This window comes from Taeniopygia guttata, chromosome 9 (genome assembly GCF_048771995.1).
Source record: "Taeniopygia guttata chromosome 9, bTaeGut7.mat, whole genome shotgun sequence".
Taxonomy (NCBI): domain Eukaryota; kingdom Metazoa; phylum Chordata; class Aves; order Passeriformes; family Estrildidae; genus Taeniopygia; species Taeniopygia guttata.
The window spans coordinates 2,640,275-2,656,785 of NC_133034.1; the positions used below are offsets into that span (position 1 = coordinate 2,640,275).

At 52.5% G+C, this 16,511-nt stretch overlaps 1 protein-coding gene across 1 annotated transcript in view; it reads left to right on the forward strand.

The window, feature by feature from the left end:
- GPC1 (glypican 1) overlaps positions 1 to 15,637 on the forward strand; it is a 203,394-nt gene extending 187,757 nt beyond the window's left edge. The window contains exons 4-9 of the mRNA XM_030280744.4: positions 3,145 to 3,310; positions 5,379 to 5,509; positions 8,929 to 9,048; positions 9,500 to 9,633; positions 10,741 to 10,916; positions 11,712 to 15,637. Of these exons, the coding sequence (XP_030136604.4) occupies positions 3,145 to 3,310; positions 5,379 to 5,509; positions 8,929 to 9,048; positions 9,500 to 9,633; positions 10,741 to 10,916; positions 11,712 to 11,938 (954 nt within the window). The 3' untranslated portion in view covers positions 11,939 to 15,637. The remainder of the gene's footprint in view (positions 1 to 3,144; positions 3,311 to 5,378; positions 5,510 to 8,928; positions 9,049 to 9,499; positions 9,634 to 10,740; positions 10,917 to 11,711) is intronic.
- The last annotated feature ends 874 nt before the right edge of the window (positions 15,638 to 16,511 follow it).

Sequence of the window (16,511 nt, forward strand, 5' to 3'; positions counted from 1 at the left end):
GGGGCTGGGTTTCCTTGTGTGGAAGCAGCATTGGTGAAGAAAGCCAAAAGAAACTGGAAGCTAACAACAGCAAACTATCCATGAGCACCCCAAGATGTTAGAAGGACCCTGTTCCTTAATATGCTGCAAGTGCTCCAAGGAGATGGTGCAGGATCAGGGCTCTGGTAGCCCCAAGCCCTCACTCTCTGCTGCCCTGTGTGGAGCAGTAGTCCATGGGCTGGGTGGAACAGTGAGAAACTGAGCTCTGGCCAAGCAAAACACAGAGAAAATGCTCAGTGTGGTTCCTCTTCTTGCTCTCTTACCCTTCTTTTCCTCAGTTCACCTCTGCAGCTTGTGCCAAAGGACTGCTGCTGCCAACAGGACAGGCTGGAATCATTCTCTGGGGACAGGGACTGGAGCCTGGTGTCTTGCACCTGCAAAAATTAACATTTATCCTTTCTGCCAAGAGATTGGGCTGGGCACTTGACACCTGCCAGATTGAACAGAGCAATGGCTGGTGATGGATGGTCACCTGCTCATCTTCAGAGAGCCTGTGGGGCAGGGAGCAGGGGCCAGGCTCCCCCTCCTGCAGTGTCCTCCAGGAGACAGAGCCACCTTGTGAGAGTGACAGACTGCCAGTGCACCCTCTGGCACCCAGAAACTGAGGTGCACAAGTACTTTTTTTCCTCCCACACTCTCAGGAGTTGAAACTGAGCTCAGATGCTGCCCCAAGGCAGGCGGCAGCATCCCAGGGGAGCTGCAGGGGCATGGACATGGGAGATGTGGCTGGTGGCAGTGTGGCTGGTGACAGTGGCATGGGGAGGAGGACAGAAGGCAGCTCTCTGCAGCATGGGGCCTTGGAGATACTTTTCTAAACCAAAATGTGTCTCTTGCCTCTTTCAGTGCCTCCCATGGGCTCTGGCAGGGTGTCAGTAGCTTTGTGTCCTTGCTGGTGGCTGTCCTCTCTGCCGGGGGGGGCTGGCCCACACCACCTCAGGGGTGCTTCCTGCAGGCAAAGCTGTGCTCCTGTTTTCCAGGGCATTTCATCTCTCTCCACTCCAAAGGTCTGCACAGAGCAGCCAGGGATGTGTGTGGGAAAGGCAAATGGTGCTCTGGTTCCCTGGGGCTGTGGCAAGCCCCACGTTTCAGGACTGAGCTGTGCCCCAGGCCCCATGGTGACAGTGCCCCATGGCCACAACAGGATGAGCAGGGATGGGCTGTGCCAGGACAGCACAGGGGCCAGGTTGTGTTCAGGAGCTGATGGCCTGTGCAGGATACAAGATGGGTTGTGAGTGTCACCGTGTCATGCTGGTGCTTGCTCTGCCCGGGGAAGGGGAGGTCACAGCTCCTTTCCCATCTGCATCCCTGGTTTTTGTGGGGGTGCTCTGGTTTCAGAAGGTCTGAGCTACAGCCTGTGCTAGCATGCACCGTGCTCTCACCTGGTGTGTTTCAGGCACGATTCAGCCATGGTTATTCAAACCCTGAGGGGAAAAATAAGCTCCTCCTTTGTTTGCCTGTCCCTGAGCTTTGTTGCACTGCTGAGGCAGTGGAGGTTGCGCTGCTCCTCCTGTGATAAAGTGTGCAGTGTGTGCCGTGTGGCAGGACACAGCCTCCATCTCCTGGTGGCACAGCCACATGGCAGCTCTGCCTGTGGCCCAGGACAGGCCCAGAGCTGGCCCAGGAGGCTGAGGGAGGCTTTGGGGTCTGGGGGGTCCCTGCCAGGCTCAGCCTCTCTAGCCACAGGTTTGTCCTCAGCCCCCTTTGGGCTGCCAGGCCAGGGAAGCAGCCTCTGTTTGGGTTCTCTCTCTGAAACTTAAAAATGTTTGTCCTCATCCTGGAGAAGATTCTCACAAGGTTATTTTAGAGCATTCTTGCCCAGTGAAGCCTCAGCACCATCCAGGATCTGTTTTGCAAGCTTTACTGGAAGCAAGGTGCCACCACACAGGCAGTTTCAGGAGGGGGAAGCTTAGGGATTTTCTCTGCTACAACCTCTGGTGCTGGCCTCAGCATGTTCACTCTCCCAAGGGTACCTCAGAAGTGAATCCTTCTGGAGTCCCCCAGAAGGCCACATTCAAAGTACTTTTCACAAATAGTAAAGAGAGTTCTCAGCACTGCAGCTGCAGCTGGAGGCCCAGAGAGTTTTCCTTTCAAGATTTGCCCTTCTCTCACTTTTCTCCCCTCTGGGTTCCTTGTGAGTGTCAAGTATCTGGAACCAAGGGAGACTTCTTACAGACATTCATTTTCTCTTTTTTAAATTATTTTTAAAGATTTACAAGGGAATTGCAAAGACGGAAAGCGACCACAAAAGAGAAGGAACAAGACAGGGGAAGGCGGAGCTCTGCCAGCATCCCTGCCAGGCTGTCACTCACCCCTCAGGGCACTGCCAGCCCTTGCCCACGGCAGCTGGGGGGCCACTGGCCCATGGCTGGTGGGCTGGGGGGACGCTGCTGTGCTGCTGAGGCTGTGGCCCTGCTCTCTGGGTGGTTTAATTAAAGGTGGCAAAGCCACCTCCAGGGTCCTGCAAAGAGCCATCTGCACATGCAGGGCCTGTGAGCTGCTGGCACAGCGTGGCTTGGCCCAGGTCTGCCTGTGCTTCCTGAAGTGCTCACAGAGAGCAATCACTTCCCTGTGCCAAGTGCTCTCAATTGCCCATCACTTTGGAATTGTGCAAGTCTTCCCCCAGGACTATTCTCCTTTCCAGAGATGCCAGCTGGGAAGGTTCTGCGTCCAGGGCCTCACTGTGCATCCCCCCCCGGGAACCTGGAGGTGCAGCTTGTGTGGGACAGCTGTGTCTGCAGGACAGCGGCAGCAGACCCTCGCAGAGGGTGGTGGCACTGATGGCAGAGCCTCCAGGGGCTCACATGCACCGTGCCAGGTCCAGGTTACAGCTGGTGCAGAGCCCGAGATGTCCCTGTGGCTGGAATAGGGATGGTGCTCACAGGTTTTCCCAGAAGCCTGGGTTCACACACAGCCTGAGGGACTGACAGCTGCCCCAGAGGAGGGAGAGTGGGGGAAGGGGGGCAGGGAGAGGGGAAGTGCCTTTTCCTGGTCCAGTACCCAGGGGCTGTGCTGCCTCTCCGACACAGCAAGCTCCTTCAGCCCAGGGAAGGGGGGAGCTCACCCCACCCCTGAGCAGTCTGTGCTGACTCTGCCCTGTCCCCCCAGGTGTCCCTCAGCCAGGAGTGCACCCGTGCCATCATGAAGCTGCTGTACTGCCCGCACTGCCGGGGCATGGCCAGCGTGAAGCCGTGCAACAACTACTGCCTGAACGTCGTCAAGGGCTGCCTGGCCAACCAGGCCGACCTCAGCACCGAGTGGAAGTACCTGATGGGTGAGATGGCCTTTCTCTGCCCTTTCTCTGCTGCAGCACTGCTGCCTCCCACCCTCCAGCTCCCTGGGGCTGCGTTTGGCCAGTAAAGAGGATGGTGGGGGGCTCAGGGAGCTTGTTTGCAGTGGCAAAGCTCTCGGTCCTCCTTGTGCCCACACAGCATCGCCAGCAAGCTCCTCTCTCTTTCTCACACTGTGCATGCACAGCTGGAGTCACCTGGGACCTGAGGGAGCCTTGGTGTTTGTCTGGGCTCCCAGAGGGCAGCACTGGAGGAGATGGCCTTGGGCTTGGCCTTGTTTTCCCTTGCCTTGGCAGCTGCTGGCTGGCCAGCAAAGCTGCCAGCTCAGCCCCAGCTGCAGCCCCCAGGCTGCCTCGGGGTTGGCATTAAGAACAAAAACCCCACCAAAGTCAAGGAGTGTCACCTGCCTCTCAAGGGACACTGCAGCAGATGGGGAAGCAGAGCAGGTGCTGCCAGGAGAGGTGCCCAGGCCAGTTGTACCACAGCTAACTGGAAATGCTCTGTGGGAGCAACTGGGAGCCTGCTGCAAAGGAGGGGCAGGAATTGTCCCTTGCCCAGGGGTTCAGTGGCCCTTTGGCCTTTCTGACCAGAGCCAGGCCGCTGTTCCTGTCACTCTCTCCTGGCAGGATGGCAGCCTCTCTCCTGAAACACCATTTTACAGCTTTCCTTGATTGACAGGGAAGCAATTCCATGTGCATTTTGCATTTATTCTGGCTTCCTCTTCCCAAGAGACACTGTCAAGGGGTGACAGCTAGGAGGAAATTGGAGCTTCTTTCAAACTGCAATTTTACATTTCAGTGTCAGAGGTCACAAACTGATCAAGGACGGGAGCAAATTGTGGAGTCAAAGGCAGCAGTTCAGTGGCAGTGTCCTTCCTTCACCCTTCTCCAGGCCCTTCTGTGTAGCCAGAGATGATTTTGTTACACTAAATACAGAGCTACTCTTTCAGTTTGACAAATTAGGGCAGGTCAAATTAAGGGAAATTTTTATAATAAGTGGTTCAAATATAATTTATCACTATTTAAGGGTGCAACCTTTGATTTAAATGTCTGTATCTCAAGATTAGTGCTCTGCAAGGCACTATTTGTCTGAAATACACAGTCTCAAAGATGACATCACAACCCCTGAGTGGCAGCAAAATTAAACTGCAAGCTCTTCAGTGTTACAGGAGATTTTATTTCCCACAATACAAAAAAAGTTACCAAAATTTACCCCCTTATATTGAGAGCATATAGGCTGTCCTTGCTTCAGACCCAACTGGAGTGTTGAGAATTGTCTCTGGGGGTAGGCAGAGATTGGTAATTCTTTGTAAGCTGTGGGAAATTGATTTATAGACAATTCTATAGAGTAATCCAACCATCCAAAGTCCAACAGTAAGCGAAGCACAGTCCCAAAGCAGCCATCCAAGCAGGAACTTCCAGGCAGGTGGGAATGCTTGGACATCAGAGCTTTCCAAGAGGAGCTGAGAGCTGAGGCAGCCCTCAGTCACTCCCTGTCCTGTTTACCAGTTAGCTGTGGGCATAGTGATCTGCTTCTGTACCTGGATAGCCTGATCTCTCCCTGGCTGTTGTCCTTCCAGAGGTGAAGGTGAGAACAATCACTGCTTTTCTCCCTCCTTCACTGCCACAGAAACTATTTCCCACATCCACTACCTCTGGCACCTTATTGACCCCAATTCTCCCACCTTCTCCTGGCTGCAGTGCTTTGCTGAAGACATGCACTGAGTTAGGAGGGTGAGGGCCAAGTATGGCTCTGTTTCTTAATAATGCTGCACCACTTTTCTGGTTTTACTTTCTGTATCGCCCAGGGAAATTCTGGTTACTTTAGGTGGACACTCTACCCAAAGTGTATTTGCCATTTGCAGGAAATTCCTTTGCCCCAGAGAGTGGCTTTACTGACATAAAGTAGGGAAAACAAGTGTGCACCTGGGCAGTGGTAGAAATGGAGAGGTGTCTCCCAAGGGCCCAGCAGCTTCTCCCAGCCAGCAGGAGCTGATCTCTGCCCTGGTTTGCACAGAGAGGTGATGAGAGCTGTCTCTGCCCTGTTCACCAGACTCCCTGATCGGGGTGGCCGATCGGATCGATGGGCCCTACAACGTGGACACGGTGATCGGCACCATCCACGTGAGGATCTCTGAAGCCATCTCCAACCTGCAGGAAAACAGAGACTCCATCACCAGCAAGGTAGGAGCGTGTGCCTGGGCCTGCCTGAGGATTCACCATGTGCAGCTGCCAGGACCAGGTGCTCTTTTGTGCTCACTCTTCAGCTGAACTGGGAGAGATGAAGAGTGAAAGAGAGAAAATGCCCACTCTTTTAATGATAAATTACCTTGTTTCCTACCACCCATCTGACACAGGCAAAAACCTTTGCAGGTGTTTCCAAATACCTCTCCCTGCCACATCCAGCCAGCCTCCTTTGGGTACAGGCACAGGAGGTGGGACTGCATTCAGAGTGATGGAGGAGGGATGTGCCATTTGCAGTCAGGGCTCTCTGTGCTGAAGAGTTCTGAGATGTTTTGGCTGAGCTGAGGCATTTACACAAAGTGCACAGTCCCCAGTGACAGGAGGCAGCTGCTCTAACCTGTCTCGAGGGGATCTTCTGCAGTGGAAACACGGGGCTATCAGGTGGTACCATGGGACAGAGCTGCAATCTGGCAGTCCATCTGGAGAGTACAAACCAGGCTCTCCTGAGGCTCACCTGCCTTCCAAGAAGTATGTATCATGAAGGTCTCTTCTGTCTGTCTTCTATTTTTAGTATATTTATCCACTTAACCACAATCACCTCTGTAGCTGCAGGTAAGAGAAGCTTTGGGAACAAAAGCAGCCCTCTAGGGCTCCTGCCTTTTGCCCAGACACTCCCCAGGTCCTGCAGCTATCCCACAGTCAGGGCAGAGATGCAGATGAAAGAAGTGGGACAGGTTCTAACTGGGTTTTGGATAAGAGAAGGGCCAGAAGTGTTGCTTGGCAAACAGGAATTCACTGGCACACATCAAAGCACTGACAGCCGTGTGCATCCAAGTTCTGGGTTAGGTTTCTTTTCTGACATGAAAGGCAATGTTCTTTCTGCCCTCCTTAGGTGAGACTGAGGCTTTCCACATAAAAGCAAATCCATGGTGTGGGAAAACATAGCATCATCTGCAAAGAAAGGTGTTCTCAAGGGGAATACAGTAAATCTGGTGAAATGAAAGGGGCTAAACAGTCCAACTGGTGTTTGATTGGAGCAACCAAACATGTCTGATAAGCTCCTCAGTATGACCTGGTGACCAGGTGAATGGAGCACTCTGCTGGTGGCACAGCTAGCAGAGGACAGGAGCTGCCACGCTCTGAGCTCTGGTTTTGAGTATGGCAAAGCCATCAGATCAAGGATGTTGTTGTCAGCTGAGTTCAGGACTGTCCCATCTCAGAGCCAAGGGCATGGCCCAGGCCAAGGGCACTGCTGTTAAGGTAACCTCCCAGTCTGAGCAGTCAGGAGGCACTCTGCAGCCATGCTGCCACCGTCAGAGGCTGTCACTGCAGCCCCTGGGAGTGGCAGGGCACAGCCCCGGGTCCCTCCGGGACTCCTGCACACCCCACTCACAGCCAGACCAGGTCTCCTCACTGGTTCCATCCCAGGTTTCCCACGGCAGTCTCAGATCTCTCCATCCATAAAGCAATATATTCACAGCACAGTTACACAAAAAAAGCTTGAGCTGGTGCCTGTGAGGACAGCAAAGGAACCCCTGGGCTTTTATCCCCTCACAGTGGGAGCATGCAGGAGCCTCAGCAGCTCTCTCAGGGTCTGGGCACCCGGCTGGTGCCACAGGCCCCGTGCCCTTTGTTATGCAGAGGGTGGGCAGTTCACAGCACCGGAGCTGCACCGGAGCCACCTGCAAGGAATGCACTCCTCCACACAGAATGCCTTCTTCCAGAGGAGCCAGGAGTGCCACCCTCAGTCCCAGGCTGTCCTGGGATCTGGGTAAAGCTCTAAAGAAGCACTTGTGGTACTGAGCCTTGTGTTCAGCACAGCACAGAGCCCTCTCCCTGCTTCCTCACACTTCCCTTTCTCCCTGTGGCTCTCTTGGATTTCAGGCACCAGGAGCTGTCAGAGGCTGCAAATGCCTATTTGCTCTCACTATTCAGGGAGCAGTGACCCCTCAGTCTGCTGGAGCTGTGTTTTATCCAGCAGTAGTTTGCATTTCTCACCTGAAGCATTTAGAGTGGCCAGGGGTTCGCCTTGGTACCACACTGTGCTGGAGCTGCCACTGTCCTGGGCATGTCCCCAGACATTTATCTCCTGGGAAGGGGCCAGCAATGGGCCAGCAAGATACAACAGTTAAACCAAGGGTTTGTCTTGGTAGAACCAAGTTGAAAATACTCTACATGCAATTTTCAGGGTGGGTTTTTTGCACAGCAAACGAGACCAATGAACACATTGGCTTGGTGCTGAAGTGCTGGAGTCATCAGATCCATCTGCTCAGCGGGACAGGGCAGCCCAGGAGGGGCCTTTGGGGGCTGAGTGTCCCTCAGACACACGGACAGTCACCCCTGGCCAGGTCAGCACTGGGCTGCCAGCATGCAGGAGCCAGCACGTTCAGCAGCTGCACGAGCTGTGGCAGCAGAGCTCTGCCTGTGGCCCTGCCTCCTCTGCTCTGAGGGGACACCAGGCAGGGCCAGGTTTATCAGCAGCTTCTGACAGCTCCCTGGAAACCACAACAAGCTGGGAGCTCTCTTTTTAAATCAGGTGGCTTCCTTTGTAAAGGCTGCCATATTCTGACTCAAAGTGACAGTGCAAAGTGCCTCCTGACCTCTGATGCTTTGTCCAGCCTGGCCCTCTGAGCTCTCCTGCCACCAGTGGGGCTCAGCTGCCCAGCCCTGGTGATCTGCAGCAGAGGTGTTGCTGCCTGGACAGGTGATGCAGACTGGGAGAGGCAGGTGTTTCCAGGACACCCTTCATCTCACCCTAGAGGCCAGGTATGAGGATTTGTACCTTCCAAGTGCTTCTGCTGCCCTCTGGCTACAAAGCTCACCTGGGCAGGTAAATAGGATGATAGGAGGTACCTGCAGATAATAGATGAATCAGTTCTGCTGCCTCATTTGCCCCTGAAACATCCAACCCGACAGATTGTGGCACATTGCTGTCCTTGAAGTGCCCTGTTGGAGGCACATTGATTTCCCAAGTGGGGATGTTGATTGCAGGAGTCATGGGGATAGTCCCACCTTGGTCTGTTGGCCATCAGTGAAGAAGATCCCATGCTCTGTAGTCTTGAAGCCCACACCACTGATGTAATGAGAGTGAGCAACTCCCATCTTTTTCTTCCCAGGATTTTATTTTCCAGTCATAAGAAGAACAGATAAAATGCTATAAATAACTTAATATCAATATTGGTGACTCATCCAAAAACATGTGTTACTGCTGACTGTTTAGCTTGATAGTGGTAACCAAAACCAGTTACAATGTGCTGAAAACACATCTGGCACTAGAAACTAAGCCAGAATCTCTGAGAATCTTGGCAATAGGAAGGATAAACATACTTAGGAAGGAAAAAACCCCATAACTGTGGAGTGTTAAATAATTAAAGGAATAGTATTGAAACATGGGATAGAGAGTTTGGTTTATTTTTCAGGTATTCCAAGGCTGTGGAAATCCCAAAATCAGCACAAAAGGCTCGAGTAGTGAGGACAAGAGGAGACGGGGGAAGGTGACATTGGAAGCCAAATCCTCTGCCCAGGCCCTGGAGATGCTGGTGGGTTTGTGTCTGGAGCTGGTCCTGGGCGCTGCAGGTTGGGTCCCACATGCTGGGGCTGCTGAGCTGCACGCCTGGAGAAGATCAGATCATCAAGGGCTGGTGTAACCCAAGCAGACCTGCTCTCCTTGCCTCTGCACAGGGCTGGGTCTGTGTTGCTGATAATCAATTTCCCAGGGATTTGGTGCCAGACTTACCTGAAAAGGCTCCTAGTCTGGTGGTCTTCTCCTGGTTGGTCTTTGGGTACTGGAACAGTCCTTGGCATGAAACATTTAGGCTTGGGCACTTGGGTTGATGATTGACTTTTAGGGGAAGGTTGACAATACATCCTGTTTTGCATCAAAACAGATTTTGTGATGGTAGAACAAAAAATGTGCAGAATCCTTGTACTTTCCTCCACCCTGGGGCACCCCAGAGTTCCTGTGGCCCTGAGCATCCCCTTTGCTTACAGGTTTTAGATGCCAAAGGGAATCTGACAGCTCTCAAGACATACTGGATCACCTTGCCCAGCAGCCTGTGCAGCAAAAAAGTAATGGCCAGCTCAGCCTCAGATGACAAATGTTGGAACGGGATGACCAAGGGCAGGTATGGAGTGGGTCACAGTGCCAGGAGCACCAATCTGGGCTGAGAGGAAGGGTTTGAAAAGGCACTTCCATGTCATCACAGCCAGCCCCACTTGTTCAGAGTGAGCAGTCTGTGCCTGCCCTTAGAAATGCTGCATTTCCAGAAAACCTCTACCTGGGAATGTCAGGCCTGGTGTCATTTTGCTGTGTGTTGGGGGTTAAGCGCTGAAATGCACTCACCATGAAATAACTGTGTTGTTTTCTACTAAGGAGCTGTTTTGCAATTCCACATGCACTCAGAAGGCAGCAGGGCTGGATTTACCACCCGAGCTCCAGAGCTGCTGCAGAGAATTGCATACCCATCCCTCTAGCCACAGCTGCTCTGAAATGCTGGGGGGACATCAAACAGCTACAGAAACAGTTCCTACCACAGCCAAGGTTAAAGGACTCCTGAAGGGAGAGTGGCAGCTGCTGGACCTGCAGCTTTCTCTTCTTCTCTCTGCAGTCCTCTTGGGGCTTGGCTTTGCCAGCCTGAAGTCAACACCTTCAGTTCTTCCATATTTCACATTGTTGCCAGCAGTGTCCCAGATCTGCCGGAGCAGGAGGAGCAGGGCACTGTGAAGGCAGCTCTGATTAACAGCTCCCAGCTAATTAAGCTTCCCAGGGAGCCTGTTGGTCAGACTGGGCTGGGGCCATTCAGTGGTCCCAGGCTGTCAGTCTCCACAGCGTTTAACCAAGCAGGGATTAAAATGCTCCTCAGCCTCCCATATGGACAGACATTTTCCATAGGGGAGTGTCACTGTGGGCCCATTGGTACCAGCCTGAGAGCAAGCCCTCTGTCTTTCCTGAGGAAATCACACCCCATGCTGGGACAGGGGTGCTGCAAGGCCACCCAGCCACCTCCTGCAAGCTGAGACCCCTCTGCTGGGGTCTGGCCATGGCTGCATGGCTCAGCCACCCAGGGAGCTGGGCTGCCCAGCAAACACCAGCTGCAGAGGCTGCTCCATACGTCAGTGGCACTGAGTGCAGCCTCTCTGGGGTTCACAGAGCCTGGATTATCCCTGGTGTCTGTAGGAAGAGCTGAGCTGAGCTGGGGGGAGACATCTAAACCTCCTGCCTTCCTTCCTAGTTACCTGCCTGAGGTGATGGGGGATGGCTTGGCTAACCAGATTAACAACCCTGAGGTGGAGGTGGACATCACCAAGCCAGACATGACCATCCGCCAGCAAATCATGCAGCTGAAGATCATGACAAACCGCCTGGGCAACGCCAACATCGGCAACGATGTGGATTTCCAAGACACGAGTGAGTGGAGCACAACCAGAGAGGTTCAGGGGGGCTGAGGGGGGTCCAGCAGTCCTGCAGCCCGCACAGGTGTCCCTGCAGCCCTCACAGGTGTCCCTGCAGCCGGCACAGGTGTCCCTGCAGCCGGCACAGGTGTCCCTGCAGCCCTCACAGGTGTCCCTGCAGCTCGCACAGGTGTCCCTGCAGCCCTCACAGGTGTCCCTGCAGCCTGCACAGGTGTCCCTGCAGCTCACACAGGTGTCCCTGCAGCCCGCACAGGAGTCCCTGCAGCCCTCACAGGTGTCCCTGCAGCCCTCACAGGTGTCCCTGCAGCCGGCACAGGTGTCCCTGCAGCCCTCACAGATGTCCCTGCAGCCTGCACAGGTGTCCCTGCAGCTCACACAGGTGTCCCTGCAGCCCGCACAGGAGTCCCTGCAGCCAGCACAGGTGTCCCTGCAGAGGCTGCTGCTGGGCCTGGGGCAGGGAGCGGCTGTGGCCGCCTGGCTTTTGGCTTGGGGCTGCTGAGGGGCTGCTTGAGTGCAGACAGTTTATGGGGTGGCTGGAAGTTGTGCTGTTCCCAGTGCCTCACTGCAACCTGCAGGGCTGTCCCCACTCCCAGCCCTGCTGACAGGGCCATTGCTCCTGTCTGCTCCAGAGTTTCCAGCTGCTGCAGCAAGCGGTGATTAAAGCCAGCAGGAGGTCAGGTGTGAGCTTGTATCCCACCTTGAGGAAGTGGCCAGGGTGGGGCTGGTGGCCAGAGCTCCCCGGGGTTGCAGCAAGGGCAGTCTGTGCTCACCCCACCTCTTTTCTGTGCAGGTGACGACATGAGTGGCTCCGGGAGCGGGGACAGCTGTCCTGATGATGTCTGTGGCAAAAGACTTTCTAAGAGCCCCAGCACCAGGCAGCCAGAAACACACGCTATTCCCAAGCAGTCTGGACACGGCATCAGTGGGGCCAGCAGCAGATCTTTGCCTTCTGCCTCCCTCCTCCTCCTCCTCCTCCTCTCGGTGGCTGTCATCGCCGCGCAGCACTTGTGGCGGTAACTCACTGGCACAGCCAGGAAACAGACTGAGGGCTTCACTTCGCCAAAACCAACCAACCAACCAACCAACCAACCAACCAAAGGACATATTTAATTCACCTTGGCAAAAAAAAAAAAAGGAAAAAAAAACAAAAAAGGAGGAGAAAAAGGTTTTCAGAAGGTTTCAGTTGTTTGCTATTCTGGCAGTGCTCGAGCTGTTTTCTTCTTTCTAGGTCTTTCCCCAATGCTGGGCCCTTCTTTCCATACCTCATTGTTTTACTTTTGTTATTGCCACAGACTGGCTCCTGGGCTGAAAGGAGCCTTTGCAGAGGGCTGCAGGGGAACTCGGCCGAGCCCTCCGAGGCAGCTGTGCTGCTGCTCCAGTGGAATATGCAATTGCCCTGCCCCTGTTGCCACGCCGCGGGGAGAGCGGGATCCTCGGCACACTCCCGGCTGCTTCAGGGGCTCTTGGGGTGCCTCCTCTGTGCTTCCTAGCTGGGCAGAGATGGCCCTTCACTTCCAGTGCTGCACGTAGGAGCGTGAGCAGGTTTGGTGGGTTGAACTGAAAGAGTTTGGCAGTGGCTGTTGGACCCAAAAATGCAGAACTCGCTTTTTCTTTGGAAAGGTCACAAGTGGGTTTCTTGACTAGAGCTCGTAGCTGATGACAATTTGAAATGTAGGTTTCCTACATCTACGTGACTGGGAATGAGTGTTAGGGGTTGGGGTTTGGGGTACTTTTTCTTTGCATGCTAGTTGGAAAGCCATTTTTTACCCAAGTAACAATGGTCCAATTTCTACCTGCAGTGCAGTACCATTGTAGGTAACAGAGAGATGCAAATGTACACAGTGGGATTCTCTGTGTGACAGACAGTTGTGCTGCCTCCTCCTTCTCTGGCCCCAGACACAGACAGGAATCTGTTTTTCCTTGGTAATGAGACCAGGGACATTTTACTAACTGGAGCTTTGGGACTGGTTGTGCCCCTTCAAGCAGCTGCCTCAGGGCAGAGAGGGGCTGGTGGGGATCACCATGGGCCTACCCAGAGCACTGGCTCAAGGCAGCACCCACCAGGGGGAATGTGAGAATGGGAAACATTTTGTTTGGGATTTCTTTTTACCTTTGGTGTTTGTTTCAGTTGTACTATAGGTTTTTCATGGATTCCCACTTTCCCTGTTCCTTCCCCATAATGCAAATCACCTTCCCTAACCCCTGCAGGCACAGGCTGAGCCAGTGGGTCAGACACCACTGGCAGCCCTGTTCTGGCTCAGGGGAGGGCCAGGCTCACCTTTGGTGCCCTGTCCCACCACAGCTGCCCTAACCCCAGATTGCTTGGTGGGGTGGGCTCTGTGCCAGGTTTTCAGACTGGGGTGGTGAGTGAGGTTATAAATGTCCTGCTGTAGCTGTAGGAGTGTCTGTGCTTGTTAGGGCTGTGTTTCTGGGGCTTCCAGAGGCTTCTGTGCCTGATGAGCAGCAAGTGGAGCCGTGGGTGCAGCAGATGCTGGATACAGCCCAGTCACTGTGACTGCTCGGGCCAGGAGCACACACAGGGTGGGTTTGAGCTGCACAGGTTGGGCTGAGAGGGAGGGCAGAGCTGGGCCTGTCTCTTGCACAGCATTTGAGCATTTCTGCTCTGTCTTGCCAGAGGAGATTTGCCTTTGGGCTGAGCAAACATTATGGGGTTGGGGTTTGGCTGTTTTCTAAGAAAGGGGAAAAAACCCTCATTTTTAACATGCAGTTTCTGCAGTGTGCAATTTAAGGAAAGGTGAGGACATGAGCAAGGTAATACTGAGTTCACTTCCTGCCCTCCCTGGGGCACAGTGGTGGTGCTGAGGGTGCCTTAAACTAGGCAGAGATCTTAGGCCAGCTTTGACCAGCCTCTCCAAGTCACAGTGATTAATGTCACTGACTGTGCATCCTTTCTGCCTTGGCCTCACCTCCTTGAAAGGCAAAATCATACCTGGTCTGGTGTCAGAAATGAACACTGGGGTGCTGGACAATGGCTGAAGGACAGACAGTGGCCACTACACCCATCAGAACCCTGGAGAGGATAAATGTAAGCAGTGGTTTTGTCTAGATTTATTTACTTCACATGATTTTTACTGCTCTAAAGAGTTCCTATCTTTTCTTTTTAACTCTTTTAAACAGAATTGCAAATACAAATTTAACCTTCTGTTACAACAATCCCCACAACCAATCCTGCAGAAGCTTTACATCCAAAGCAAAAAAAAAAAAAAAAGTTGGGGAGGAGGAAGAATTAAAACATTGTACCCTCATCAAAACACAGTTGGGTTGGGGTTTTAACACATGGATGCTGAGGTCAGTGTTTTGCTTTGCAGAATGGGAGCTTGAAAGTCACTTTGCATTTCTGTGCAATTAGTTTTTGCTGTCTGCCTGTTATCCTCAAAACCTTCTTATGGGCCCTTTTACATCTTAAATGTGAAGCCAGGAATTTACTGATTATCCAGTTAGAATTTAACAATTTAATAGCCCAAATTAGTGGTTCTGTTACAAGAAAGAAAAAAAAAACAAACTGTTAGTTCAAATCAATAAGACAAAACCTCAAAGAAACAGTAAAATCTGTTATGCAGGGGAAACCCTTCCTGAATCCTTCAGCTCCGGGCTGGTGTGGAGCATCCACTTCCACATCCCTCATGACCCTGAGGGGGCAGCTTGCACCTCCCAGAAGCCAGGCCAGGGTGGGAGCAGGGGAGCAGCTGAGGTGAGGGCAGTGCCCAGCCGTGCTCGATGGTGGTGGTGGCCCTGCGCCTGCTGGGGTTGGTTTTTCCATCTGTCCATGGGCAGCCTCCACTGCTGCTTTTTGTTGGTCCCTGGTTACTCAGTTTTTCTGTTCTCCCTTGTCCTAAGTTGTTTCTCCAGCTGCTGCCATTAAGTGACCTGGGGTTGTGGTTGGCCATGCCACCTTCCCCAGGAGCTGAAATGGCTGAAAGCCCCCAGGACATCGACTCTAAACTAAAGCAAACTCTAATTACTGCTGACTAAAGAACCACTGGTGTGGCTGAACAAGCTGAAATCAGCCCAGGTGCAGAGCCTGCGGTCAGGCTGGTGCAGAACCTGGAGCCTTTCAGTGCTTATAAATGACATTTCCTGGGCTGCTGCCTGCTGGAAAACACTGTGACACACCTCCCCGTGTCTGGTGGCTGCTCTGGGCTGCTGCATGAGGGGATCTCTGAGGAGCTGGGCTGGCTGGGGAGAAACATCTGCTTCCGTGTTATCAAGATGGTGATCCATAGTGTTCTGGTGTGAAAAGGCCTCGTACTTGACAGGGGTGTGGAGGGGGTGAAGGAAAAAAAATATTTACAAAGGCCCCGTCCCTGGGAAGGGGAGAACCATAAATGGTGGATTTCCAAGTGTCTCTGTCTTTCAGCCTGCTCTTTGTGCCATAAAGTGTGTGTTTTAAACAATGGTGAGGGTCTCAAAAGGCTTTGAGAGCACAGCTACTTCTCATTTACAAATGACAAGCTGCCTGTTGTTTTCTGGTGGGCTTGGTAGGGGCTAAGGTATAGCAGAATATCTAAAGTCCACCTTTGCTTTAAACAGATGCATTTCTATCTGCAGGAGTAAGAATTATTTCACTTATCAGCATAGCTGGACAGTTATCTATTTCTTTCTGTTACCAAGGTACTTGTAACTCTCTTGCACTGTTTATCTAAAGTTGAAATATGTTCTTTGAATCCTTGTATAAATAAAAAGGCTGGAGACAAATCTGTATTTACAGGGCAATTATTTCTTCTCCATTTAAGCCGAGTCTGGCATTTGCTTTCTTTTTCACTTGTTAAGGCACAGCTGAAGGGCCGGGGCAGGAGCCCTGAGGAGTGGAACCATGTTTCAGCCACAGTGTGCAATGGGCAGTGGGGATTCACCTGCGTCCCTGCACCGTTCAGAGGAGCACTGCTGGGCTCTGTGGATGTGTGTTCATGGCAACAAGGTGAGCCTGGCTTGAGGCATCACAGTGAGGATCCTAAGTTGTCTCTTTCTCATCTAGAAGCACAGACAGTCATGGCATAACAGTATAAAAAATCAGAAATGCCCTTGGTATTCATCCAGCTCCACCAGTGCAGCTGCTGGATGGGCTCACAGCAAGCAAAGCAGCGAGGGGATGTTTGATTTCCAGCACGTGCTTGAGACTGAACTGGTGCAGCAGAAAAGTTTGTACTTCATCTCTGTCCACTTGCAGAAATGGGTGAATGCAGCTGTCAAGGTGATGTGCTGGAAGCTTCTCATGAAATGTCTAAGAGAGACTTGGTAACTGAAAATTCATAAAAGTGTATCCTTCTGCCTGGAAGCAAATATCAGCTAAATTTAATAAACTGACTGATATCCTTAAGTGAGTAGGTATTTATTTAGGCTCCTGTCCTGCAGCTACAGCTATTTGCACCACGTCCACACATTTACATAAATACAGACAAGTGCAAAAATACAGGTCTTCTCCTTGGAAAAGTTTTGTGCACACCAGTTGCCTGCTTTGCCTCCTTGGTGTCTAATTATGACCTGAAATAACAGCCTGTGACAGCTTGGTGTTTACTAAAGGTGCCTGAGAACATTTCTGCAGTTCATAATGTCATGAACACTGCATGTT